At 41.3% G+C, this 13,294-nt stretch overlaps 1 protein-coding gene across 1 annotated transcript in view; it reads right to left on the bottom strand.

Annotated features, from left to right (window-relative positions):
* Positions 1–4,740: 4,740 nt before the first annotated feature.
* SELENON (selenoprotein N) overlaps positions 4,741–13,294 on the bottom strand; it is a 31,106-nt gene continuing 22,552 nt past the window's right edge. The window contains exon 2 of the mRNA XM_085628885.1: positions 4,741–11,805. Within this exon, the coding sequence (XP_085485011.1) occupies positions 10,109–11,803 (1,695 nt within the window). The 5' untranslated portion in view covers positions 11,804–11,805 and the 3' untranslated portion in view covers positions 4,741–10,108. The remainder of the gene's footprint in view (positions 11,806–13,294) is intronic.

Here is a 13,294-nt window from a genome sequence, read left to right as displayed (position 1 = left end):
TCCTATTTGAATAACACTTTCATTCAGATGCTGCATCACACCCACGTTGCTACAAATGCTACGAACTGTTGGATATGTGGGATGATGCCAGCCCATCAGAAGAAAGGAGGCACGCCATTCATACCACTTCCTTTCTCTCACAATGGCTCTTGTAGAGCATGGTACACTCTGTTGTTTGCCACTCGAAAACCGACAGTGGGACGATTGCTTTTCAGACTTAATAAAGAATGCCATCAGGACAAGAATGGATATCCACAAGCGAATGGGACAATTTGGGAATGGGAAGAGTACCGACCGGACAATGAATCCATCCCCTATATCTTCACGAACACCAGAGACACTGTGGGGAAGGATAAATTGTAATCCAAGTAGCACAAGCCCAAGCGGACCTGTGCGTCCAGAGTGTGGGTTTTATCCCTGTCGGTGTCAGTGATTGTATAACTGTGTTAAATATTGATGGGTTAAATAACAGCACCTTCCTAGCATCCCATAATACCTATTTTGTATGTGGAAATAAAGGGTATTACCGTTTGCCGGCTGGGTGGTCTGGGGTATGCTATGTATCATTCCTATTACCTCCTGTATTCTTAGCACCTGCGTCATATCATAAGGATTTGAAATTGCTGAATAATGTGACTGTAAATAGATATAAACGTACTCTATCTATTGATGAGGTGGATCAAACAGATACCAGCTTGCAACAGTATATTGATTTTAATTTAGGACTGTTTTTCTTTGTTGGAGCCGCTCTGAATAGTAGGAAGATCCGAAGATTAACAAGAGTGGTAGAAGCTGTGACTAATCAGACTGCTGCTGCTCTTGGGAATCTTACGGAAGAATTACAGATTACCAGGATTGTTGCATTACAGAATCGTATGGTATTGGATGTGATGCTAGCTGATCGAGGAGGAGCCTGTAAAATTATTGGAAGTAGCTGCTGCGTGTTCATCCCTGATCATACGCCATCCGTTTATAATGCCATTAATAAACTGCACAAAATAGCAGCTGAAGTCCACACAGAAAACGGCACTTGGTCCTTTTCTGGATGGTTTTGGGCGTTGGTTACTGCCTGGGGTTGGAAGGTTCTAACTGGTCTCTGTATTATTGTAGTAATTCTGTTTCTTTTCTGTATGTGTATTCAATGTGGACCATTGTGCTGTTCCGTATGCATTTCATTCTGCATTCCAGATAAGAAAGCTATTGCCGATGTTGCCCGCCAGAAGGGTCTAGCTAAAGAGGTTAAAGGAATGATGATAATTGACATATACGATGATTATTCTTGGAAGCCAGATGTCTTCAGTAAATGCTGAAAGGGTCGTCTGTTGTAAATTAAGGACAGAATGTGATTAAGCATTTACTGAAAACATTAGTGTTTCCCTTTTATCGTGTTTTCCTCACTATGTTGGCCGAAGTCCGGACTCCATTTTGTATTGACATGCTGCCACGTGTTCACCACGAGGAGAGTCCGACCTCTGTGTTAGTTGCTCTTGTAATCTGCCTAGCAACAGTTATAAATAGCTCTCTCTTGTCCGTCTGGCGCATGCCCAGACTTGACCACATCTGTTATAATTAGCTTTGCTTGACCATGTGTTTTCGCGGGCCCAAGGAGTGTGTTAGCTCCGCCCATGTATTGATTTGGTATCGAGAATGACCCTAAATGGTAATGTTCTTCAACTCTGTGGTATCCACCCACTCATGAGCCCCTCTGTTGTGTATAAAAGGGGACAATGTACGCAAGCTGTGTGCTACTCCTTGCAATACTGAAGAGTGTTGTGTGGATTGTAGGACCACCCTTAAGGGTTAATAAACGTTGTTTTTGTACTTTGCAGTTTCCGTGCCAACTTCCTTATAGATTTCGTTACAGAAGAGCGAACCCTTGTCTCTTGCGGGCCTAGCTGGGGCTTGTATTCATCAGTAGGGCCAAGCCTATGTCTAGCAGAGCCACAAGAGAGTGAGGGTCAACCATGCTTCCAGAAACCATTTAGGCTTTTTGTGCAGTGTTGCATTTCTATGCCACTAATGATCATGTCATTTTTTTTTAGGTCTCGCTAGTGAACGCAGCGCATGCGCTGCTTCGCCTTGCGAGACTCTAGTGTTGTTGCTTTCGTTCGCGTAGGGGGACAAACCATGTGCGCGCCGGACAGGCGATGTGCACACGCATGGCGTCTCCTCTCTGGCATCTCCTTTGTTGTGATAGGAGCTTTCACACGCTCCCACCACACGCTTGATTTATTAGCTCTTGCAAGCATTCACCGCCGGAGCAGGATTTAATTGGTCCTTTAATCCGTAGGGCATTTTTTAACCTCCCACTTTCCTTTTGAAATGTTTTATGTAAATGCTGATAACAGGACTTGACATAGACAGGTTTTAAACTTCAGAAAATATACCAGCATTCACAACCCTCTTCTGCGGTGAGGGTGATGATGGCATGCACCGGGAGGAGAAGCACTGCATGCATGATTTCTCCTCAGCTGAAAGGAAGATAAAACAAGACAGTCGTCAAATAACATGAGTGAGGAGAAATTAGGTAAGAGGGGCCTCTGTCCTTGTCAGCGCCAATCCTCCCAGCTGCAGCCTTCCTGGAACATCTCCTCCAATTCCCTTTGATGACTTCTGCCTTTATTACTATTGTTCATGGTAAAAGGAAAGAATAAATGAGGCAGGCGGTGAGACTCCTCGCCTTACCGGAAGCGGCAGCTGAGACGCCGATACTCGGAGCGCGCTCTACTTACAGCTCGGCGTATCATGCCACTGTGTGATTGTTTTCTCCTGTTGATTCCCATTATATGAAAAGGCAGTATTGTCTGTTCCATGCTAATTCACTTCTCCCACAAGAGCGCTGCAGACAGCAGTGGCTCGATGTTTATTTAAAAGGAAATTCTCATGCCCGGAAAGTCTGTTACCTGAAAAAGACACTGCTCTAGCCTATCCCAGAATTAATATGTTCTGCAACTGTAAGCATTACTACAGTGCTTTCTACTGCTATGATTCTTCATCAGGGTCGGACTAGGACGAAAAATAGGCACTGGCAGCGTGTCCTGGTACTTACCCTTATATTTTTGTCTACCCGTGCCTCTTCTGTGTCACGCACTTTATCCTGCCACCTATCCTGGTGTTATTCCCTGCCCTGCCTTTCACTCTGCCACGCACTCTCTCCTGCCACTTAAACATATGCGCACGCTTTACAGTTGCTTCCGCCGCACTTTCCATGCCAATACGTCGCTTAATTTACAAGGACTAACTGCAAAACATAAGGATATCACTTGTCAGCTGTCTGTATGACTCAAACTCTTTCTAAGATACTGACATCTGCAGTGTCGGAGATGCTTCCAAAAACGATGCAAGCATGTACAGCGCTCCAGGCAAAATTGCATTTTTACAGCTGGAGCGCTCCTAGTGCCTTGGAAAAAAGGGATAGATTTGGAACTTGGAATAGGAGAAAGTTAGCAGGGTGTGTGGCATTTGCAACCGCTGGTCCTACGCGAAAGGATGAGAAGGGGCAATGAAAAAAGGAAGTCTAGTAGACTTGCCCATCTGAAAGGCAGTAGAAACGAGAGCCAAATACGCAGAATCAGCTTTTCTAGATAGAATATAACATGGTGGCGGAAAGTGACAGGGCCACCAACGTGGACCAAAGTAATTGTCAATAGAAAAACAAGCATTTACAATGCAATAGGTCTCGCATTCTCTAAACTTTGACCTATTGGAATTGTAAATGAAAATGCCTTTTAGTTATGTGCACTTTGTACTTCTTGTCATTGCTTGCAGGTTTTCAAAACACAAATAAAAAGGCATTGTCCCTTTCAATGCCAATAGCTCAAAATCTTGCAAATGCGAGACCTATTGCATTGCAAATGCTTGTTTTTTTTGTAGAGTAGGAGGTCTGGGTACTACTTATGATCTGCTGCACCAATACCCTTTTGCTTTTGTCGCACAAATAACCTGGTATCCCAATCTCTTCCAGCTCACTTCCCAGCATTATTTTAAAAACAAAATAAACTCTCTCAATACCTCCAGTTTGTGAGCAGTCTGGGCCCAACAGCGCGATCCAGAGTAAGGAGTAATTTGGAGGAGCGTCTTGCGTAGGAGATGTGGATAAGGTGAAGGAAGTGCAGCTCAGCAGGTGACCGAACTGTAATAAATCGTGCAAGGAGAGATAGTGGTGACCAAACACCCATTTTACTGACAGCTCTAACTTCATGCCTTCAGCCGCAGTACACAACAGGCACCTCAACCATCTCGACCGGTGACCGTTCAACTCATTCAGCCATATTGCTCATTTAAGAAGACCCCCCCACAGGATACTTCAAACCTTCCTCACCTCAAGACCTCCACCAGTACCAATAAAACAGAATCTCCCCATTTGCCTTCACCTCCCATGAAATTCCATATTGTCAGTAAATAATGGCAATTAAAGTAACCTTCTTCCACAAACTTTTACCTGGGAAAGGGCAAAATTCACACCCATTATTACCACTCTTGAAACTGCGGCTCCCACATATAAACCACAGCAGCCCGGCATTAAGACAGGAGGGATGTAAAGATGGTAAGGATCAGGAGTGAGAGATAAGACAGTCACAGAGAGCAGGAGAGAGAAAGAATGAAGGTAGAGAGAGTGAGAGTGCATACAAAGAATGATCGAGAGAGTGACTGAAATGAAGGAAAAATGGGATGGGTGCAGGTGATCCGAAGACAGAACAACAGATTTCATCTGCAAAATTTAAGCAATCAAATAACGACTTTTTAAAGTTAAAACTTTATTATCTTTTTATGAAACCGATACAAAATATAAAAACAGTACACATATAAATGGCAGTAGGTGTGGCGAAGATTCACCTGCTGGAAGACTAAAAGATATAAAGTAATACAAATATAAACACAGAAACGTTCACTAAACCGGAGACATTTGCAGGTACAGCCAACATCAATACGTCACATATTGCAAATACGATTTCAAGCCACAACTGAAGTATGGATAGAGAGCAGTTGTTGATTTTCCTGATTTGTAGAATGTTTGCTTTAGGTGTTTATAAGGAAGCATGAGATGTTCATTTGCAGATTATGAGTCTCAGACTAAAGGTTTCCATTTTAATTAAACTATTTGACTGTCCATCTCAGTCAGTGGACCTTACTTAGCAAGTTCCTTCAGTCAAGACTGGGGAAAAGGTGTTATGGTATGAAAATAAAATTGCATGGTATTTTAATAACGGATGAGAACACCTGATCCCCTTCAAGTCAAACCAAAATGTTCAATGTGGAAAAGTAAGTGTGGCTCAAACTGTCTAAAAATATACTTTTTGGTTGTCTAACATTGGTTATTAGATCCACGATACACTTTGGCCCTCTTTACGAGCGGCCCAGTGGGGGTGTGTTATTTATGGAAGCCAATACATATCTATCTATTAAGACTGTTCATTATCCAACCGGGAAATAAACATGCAGAGTTTAGTGCTATGCTTAAAGAAATCCCAATCTTTTAGGTTTAGTGGTCATTTATTACTTGTTAAATATTGGCAGGTTTGAGCTGCCGAAATTTAACTATGGGGGATCGGATTTTTTCATACCCTATAATTACCGGGCATGGTAAACTCCAACAAAGTTATAATTGTAACTATTATGCAAACAGCTATTGTCGCAGGGCCCATAACTTCCTGGGTAGTGATGACCTATATATACACTCAGGAGGATTGTAAATCTCTCAAGAGCCCATATTACATCGGTCTCAATCAAATTCAAAGTGGATCCACTGTCAAATATAAAAGGAAAACCGCATAAGAAAAAGCAAGGCATTCCCAGTTAGTATTTGCATTTTGAGCACAAGGTAAAGTGAGTCATTAAAATCCAACATAACGGATTCTGTTACGTGACTCAACCGTTGCTCAAGTCTGCTCGGTGATGTACTTGAAATCAAACGCCGTATTTGGTCCTGGTCCGAGGTGAAGAGCATCACAGAAAGATAAACTAAGCACTCAGTACTAGACAGGTTGACATAATCCACACCATCGATATTTCCTGCCAAATCTGGATGTTGCGAAACACCCCCGTATGTGGTCATGAATATGCTACTTTCTGGCATGATAGGTGTGCTGCCAGAGAAATTCCAACTTGTTTGTATCAGCTGGAAGCCTTTCTGCTACTGGGGTTTAAAACCAAGCTATCTAGCCATTGTCTAGTAGCCAATGTCTAGTTTGTACTTCGGTTCCAATGTATTTTTATTTGGGAAATTGCTTTTAAAAGCCCTGGTCGCTAAAGTGTTTTGATCTGCTGCTGCAGAGAAATAGCAATATAAAATGCAGCAGCAATAATCAAAAGTCTCTTTCGAGCGAAGGAAAGGCAGATATGAAAATTACCACAAATGCATGCTTTCAAAATGTTCCATTATTCAGTGTGCAATTGAATTTTGGATAGTCCCCTAGATAGTAAAACATATTTCTTAAACAGAATCTCCACACCCTTCTGAGATCATGTTTAAAATGAAATGGAGAACTTTGGTCTGAAAAACAGAAGTGGCAGTGTACCAAAAACACAGAGGATAGCAAGAATCTATGGAAGAGGAGAGACAGAAGCATATTCTTCTCTTGCACTGCAACTGTCAGGAAATCAGACCCGGCCTCTTACTTGCTTAACTTTAAGACTGGATCATCATGAAGAACAGAAGGTCAAGAGAAACAACGTATTTCTTTCACTCCTCCTTTACAAATAGATCAACATTTAAAAAGTCCTTAACTACATTTAACAAAAACATTTAACAAGTACAAAATACAATGTATACAATTGCTTATGCTTGTGCAGTCAAATGTTTGGCAGACATCAGACTCTGGCCTGGTTATGTTGCTTTAAACAAATTAAAACATTAGATTTTACTTGAAGAACTGTAATAACCTACACAGCCAAGATGTCAACAGGACAAAATCAAAAACACTTGAAAATCGTGTACTGCATTTTTTCATATTCTTTTTCTGTAGTATCACAACCGTATTTGTTATGTACGACTACCAACATGTCAAAATAAGTAAATGTGGAGTTAAAAACAGAAAACTATAATTCCCTATACAGGCTTAGCTTGCCGATATGCTGACAGTCAGTCTTTAAATTGGAGTATGAGTAGGTGTTATTACGGACCTTGAAACTGTGACACACATACACAGAAAGTGTCCATTAGTCCACTTAAAAACTAGTAGTCGTCAAAAATGGCAATCGAAGTATTATTCGCCGAGGATGGTTAAGACTTTCCTTTGTTAAAGAACTTTGTGGTACAGCTGCTCATCTTACTGATAAACATCCACTACGTTGACCAGTTACACAATTTTTAATGTTTGTTACAGAAATGAGTACACACAGTGTATAGCAATGGAATAATGCACGTTTCAGGTATCAGTCATTTTTGACTAACTGACTACAGAACAACTACTAAGGGTAAAATGTAACCAAGATTTGCTGGTGTCATATTGATCATTAATGTATTCTCTGCCTGCCTTCCCATGTGCTAAATATCATGTGCAGAGACATCTTAACAGTTTTTATGTGTCAATACCTGCTGCTTCATTTTGAACCGACTAAACTTATGTATATAAGTTGGGAAATCAGTGCAAGCAGAGAGTAGTCAATTTAAAGTGGGGGTACAGACCTTACTATATTCATAGGAACAATTTTAACATGGGCTGTGGCTCACTAGGCTCATCTTGTCCTCTTGTACTCCTATTAAGGGGCAATTCCACCCACCACTTTTGCTAGGGTCTTAATCTGACCTGATTACAGGTTTGAGGTGAGGGGTAATGTCGAACCTTCCTATGGCCCTCCTTCCCTTTCACGACTGTATCCGATTGGACTACAAATTGGTTTGCATGACTGCTTTTACTTTGAAATGGAATATAAAGGATAGCCCACAACACCATTCTATGCTGTTTTTCATCCTCTGTTCCTGCTTCCATGTACATCTCTTGCAGTGTGGATTGATCCAGGCCATTTCTAACACCTGGCATGCCTCCTTTTTTTCCACGCAATTCAGTAATGTAGGGATTACTGTAGAGCCAAACTGTGATGGGCTGCCTCATCTGCCATGCCCATGTCTCTCCAATTCACTTATGCCTCTTTGGTTCCTCCCATATGTACCCACCCACGTTGTCAGATCAGCCTGTCAGATCAGCCTGGTTGTAATCATTCTGGTCGACCGCTAGCAAAATATAGAGCAAGTTTTGGTACTTCTGCATAAATTTGTCTTATACATTCGGCGATAACTTTGAATAATCTCAAGACATCAGGAGAAGTCTGTAAGGCACAGCGCAATGGCTTTACATTCTTTACACCCACCATAAAGCGTACTGAAAGAAAAGCAAAACTGAGCTTGGAGTTAAACAGCTGTCAGTTCTTAGTTGTCTGTCAATACTCCTGCTCAATTTAATATAATATTACAGTGGCAAGCTACAAATCCATGTTCATTACATTTTGTGCATCAGTTTAGGCAAACTGTCTATGTGAGGAGGACATCGGTCAAAATTTGCAATGGTCTCTTTAAACTGGCATTCCCAGCCACTTTACCCAATGATCTTAGTACGGCTCTCTCTGCTGATTTTTTTGGGGGGGCAGTGTATCAGCAAATGAAAACTATTCCAACTTAGCATTTTCAAAACTGTGAGTAAGATTTCCCATGAACTAGGACATTTAAAAAGGCACAGTGCATCAGATGGTCAAAAAAATTAAGGAACCGGTCACGTGGCCCAGCATCATTTAGCATTTCCTAATTTCATAACAAAAAAACTTGGGACTCCAAAACAACTGATCAAATGAATGGGAAGAGTTGTGAATGCTTAAAATCATTGATGCACAAGAAACTTATTTTTGCCTTCCAAGTTTGTTTAAGGCAATGTTTGAGATTCACTGTTCATGAGGAAATCAGTGGCAAAGAACGTCTTTTCAGGTTGCTTTTCTTGTGCCTACTATCTTCCTCGAAGCTCTAAATTGTGCATACATTGTAGAAAAAATGCTACTGCAAGTTGCACAGATTATACTTCAAAGGGTGCATTGCCTTACATATTCTGCTCCTAGTGTCATCAAGCTACCTAACCCAGTGACTGGGCTCTAAAAAGGAAAAGTGCAGAGTACAAGAAGCAAGAATTTTCCAATCTAATTGTCTTCCATGGATACAGAAGACATGCAATCCTGCAGTGGCCTTGCAAACTCGATGAAACGCTATGATTTTGGGAAAATCTGTAATCTTCCGGTGCCTGCCATCTAAAAGAAATTGGGAGTGCTTTGGAACAGGAAGAAAAATGCTATTGTGCTATTTCCACTGAAACGATTACAGACGAGGCCATTACTTCACAACACATTTCTCGACAGACTTCATGATTTGTTGTCGATGTTTCTTCACAATTAGGATTTTCCTTTTAAACAGTATTAAATTAACTCTACTCAAACACCCTTCTTCCAAATATATTTTTGTTTTGTCTTAGCCTGAATGACCTGTTATTTTCTGCAGAAACGTGCTCAACATGCAAATTGATTAATGATTAATCAAACAATATGTGCGCCTTTCATTCTTTAGTTAAACTTGCCCACTTTTCCCTTAATCCAAGGGCAGTCTTGGAGTAGTTGAAAATTACACCTTTTTTTAATTTTAGAAAGCTGGTGATCACAGTTTTCACAAAGGAAAGGGCTAAAAATTGAAAACTCAGATTACTTACTTATGGAATTTAAAGATCGGTGTCAGCTCGGCTAAGGGAATGATTTGGACACTTGCATTATTTCATCAATCCTTGGAGACAAAATCATTCTCTAAAAACAAAATGATCACATTTGTGTTGCGATGTTCCTATTTACAATACATGTTTGCTGCAGATTACTTAAAGTAAAATCTCGATATTATGTGGGATTTATCCAACCAAAAAGAGAAACATCAAACGTTTCAAAACTAAAATTGACATGTTGTACTTGGTAGACCAAGAAAAAAGCGGATTAAAATCTATTTACATATTTAAGTATTTTGGCAGTCACTTTGTCAATACTGGGCCAATAATGTGCAAATTTGCAGAGGTATTTGAAAAAGATGCTGAAATGAATTCCATAAAAAAGTCAAAACATGTTTTCTGGATCTGTTTTCCTCAGCAGCTTATGTAAGCATAAATGGCTTTGCTTTCTCCAGCCCTTCCTTCAGGAACTTCAGGTAAGTGGCAGTGGAGGGGTCTTCAAATGAAGCAGTAAAACTAAAGATGCTACTCTCGGCTTCCTCTGGCTTCATAGAGGTGATGTCAAGGAAATAGTTGGCATTAATATGGTGAACAACTGTCCCATTGGGTAGGCTGATCATCATTTCTACGGGGAAGTTGTATTTCTCAAGATGCAATTTTGCCACTTTTGCATAGAAGCCATTGTCTTTGTCACTCTGTAGTTCTTCTAATTCTTTTACTAAGGACCAACTGCAGACAAAGCTTTCATTCAGCAGGGCGAGGATGGGCGAACTTTCCAGGACTGTCTCCCGGAGAGTTCGCCCGGAACCTCAGCAGGACTGGTCATCTAATGCTCCCCAAAGCAAAATGGAATGGACCAACTTGTTTTCTGCAACAGCTCTGTCAAAGGCTTCAGTGAAAGGGTGGTATGGCACCTTCTTAAATGGATACATGGTTACTTCCAATTTTTTTGCAGCTTCTGTCCAGCTGATTTCCGATTGCCAGTGTATCTCTTCGAACACAAACTCAATTGGGTCACCCAAGGGGTCCCTACTATCAACGGCATTGCCGTTCTCATCATAAATCACAGAAGGGATGGAAGGGCCTGTAGCTAGCAATTCCATTTTGGGTAAGTATCCTATGTCAACCTCCATATTGCTGCTTTCACTTGTTCCATACAACCACTCCATGTCAACATTAAGTGACCGGTTGTTAGGGACATGAAGATGGAATTGCCTTACATGTGAAGCATCTTTGGATATTACAATGTGACCTGTGAATTGTCCAGGTGAGAACCAGAAGGGGAAGCCCGGAGGCTCATTCAACTGAAACTCAGCATGTATTCTGAAGACAATGTCATAATAGAAGTCACTGACAGCTCTGATGCAGGCCACAGTTCCTTGAGGAGCGAATCTGGTTTTAACAAAAGGACGTGGGTGGAACATGCTCAGGAGCTTGTGGATAATAATCTCTTTTCCTCTGGGGGTTGCAGGGTAAAAACGATTGTTAGGAAGGTATCCGGTGAAGATGTTGAGTTCACTGGGGACTACCCACCAGGGATCACCCAAGCTCAGCTTGTTTTTTGGAGGTAGGAAGGCTCTGAACTGACTGGCAAAATAAACACTGGAAGGTGTCACGGGTGCTGTCCAATTTCGCAGTCCTGACAAGGCATTGTGAGTAATTCCCAAAAAGCCATCTTTACTCTTTGTCATGGTTTCCATTATCAGAGGCTGAAAATTAGCAACTACAGACAGTGTCTCCCCACTGGGATCCTGAACATCTTCTTCTTCGTAGTCTGAAACAGGAGCAACACCAGTCAGCTTTTCTGCTATTGACTTGAACTCCTCAGGGCTTAAGTAGAGATCTTTGTCAACATCCAGCGAGGAGAACAAGAAGAATCCTTCCGTCCCTAGGGATCGGAGAGCTGCCTCATGCCGCTGAATAGTCTGATCATCATAATAAAACTTGATGCCCAAAATGATGGCCAGAATCAGAAAAACCAGAAAGAAGATGCGCACAAGAAAAGAACACATTTTCCATGATCTTTTTTCCTCACTTTTTTCTTTGCCTCTTTTCTCTTCTGATGCTGCATTATTCTGCTCACTTTCCTTCCGTCGAAGCCTTAGGTCTGTGGACATCACTGTAATGATTAAATGACAAATACAAAATTAGAGGAGTAGGCATGAGCAATTCTCATACATTGCACCAAAAGAACGCAGTTTGGCTTTAGGGTAAACAATGTTATTCAAAAAATTCTATGTCTACTCTTTACTAGACAACAAAATTGCCACAATCTACTTTCGTATTTTTATTGTTTTATTCATAAAGTATGGATCTTGATGACAAAGCATTGAGCTTTAGAGACAGCAATGATACAACCCATTCTGAATAGTATGCAGATATCCAGGCACATGTTTACAAGAGCAGCATAAAAACTAGCATTGGCAAGCCAATAGGTCTTGTCAATGCAAGAGCTATTGGTTTTAACAATGTGTTTTAGCCATGTTGAACATCATCCTGGCTGCTGTTCAAGTTAGTGGTGTAGAGTGGAATATTGTAGAGTGGAGCGGCATGGATTGATGTAGAGTGGAGGATTTTGGAGTGTCATTGAGTGGAGGGTGGTGGTGTAGAGTGGTGAGGACAGGCATAGATTGGAGTGGTGTAGAGTGGAATACAGAGGCGTGTAAAGTGAAGTAGAGTGTTGTGAAGTAGCAGAGAGTGTCAAGAGTGGAGTGGCAAAGAGTGGCAGAGATTGGAGTACTGCGATAGAGTGGAGTGTTGCAGAGTAGTGTGTGGTAGAGTGGCGAGGAGGGGCACAGAGTACAGTGTTGTGGAGTCCCATAGAGTGTCAGAATGCAGTGGCATAGAGTGCCGTAGAGTGGAGTAGTGCATTAGAGTGGAGTACACAGGTAATGTTGAAATCATTTGCACTCTAAACAGACTTGGTCACAGGATTTCATACTCATAGCTGGAAGAAAACGATACCGCCTTGTGTCTTTAGAAACTAGCTGCTATCTTAATGAACCAACATTCAGCCTCATATCTTCACTAACTTACCATGGGATAACATTGATAGGTTGGAAAAGCCTATTACTGGTAAGGGGACAATCCATCAAGTCAACAGTATAGCTGTGCAACCCAAGTTGTTTGGACCACAACCTTTTAAAGCTCCTCTCCCAAGCATTGAGAAACACTGACCACCACAAATACTAAATAATTGTTCAAGTATGTTTCTGGTGAATGTGTTGGGTCTCAGCCATTGATGACAAGTATTGAAGTTACGCTGGAATGTGTTGCCCAATTGAAGCTTGCACAAAATAAGAAAATAATCTGGGTTGTTACAAGACAAGAAAAGAGCCTTGCACAGATAATACGAAGTTGGACAGGATTTAACATCAGTACTAGAGACCTAGTTAGTGTATCACTGGAGACCATTGGCTGTTTGCCCACCATTATTGCCCTTCCAACTGAGTTGATGACTGTTTCTGAAATGCTGAAACAGTCACTGCATTTGGCGAAAACTTTTATGGTCATGGTTCAAGCTCTCTATGCAGAAGCAACTGAGATCATGTGGAAGCATAAAGTAACGTGTGACAGATTCACTCTTCAAATAGGCACCTTTCACAGCA

This window comes from Triturus cristatus, chromosome 10, assembly GCF_964204655.1.
Source record: "Triturus cristatus chromosome 10, aTriCri1.1, whole genome shotgun sequence".
NCBI lineage: Eukaryota > Metazoa > Chordata > Amphibia > Caudata > Salamandridae > Triturus > Triturus cristatus.
This window is presented reverse-complemented; position numbering and strand designations above follow the sequence as displayed.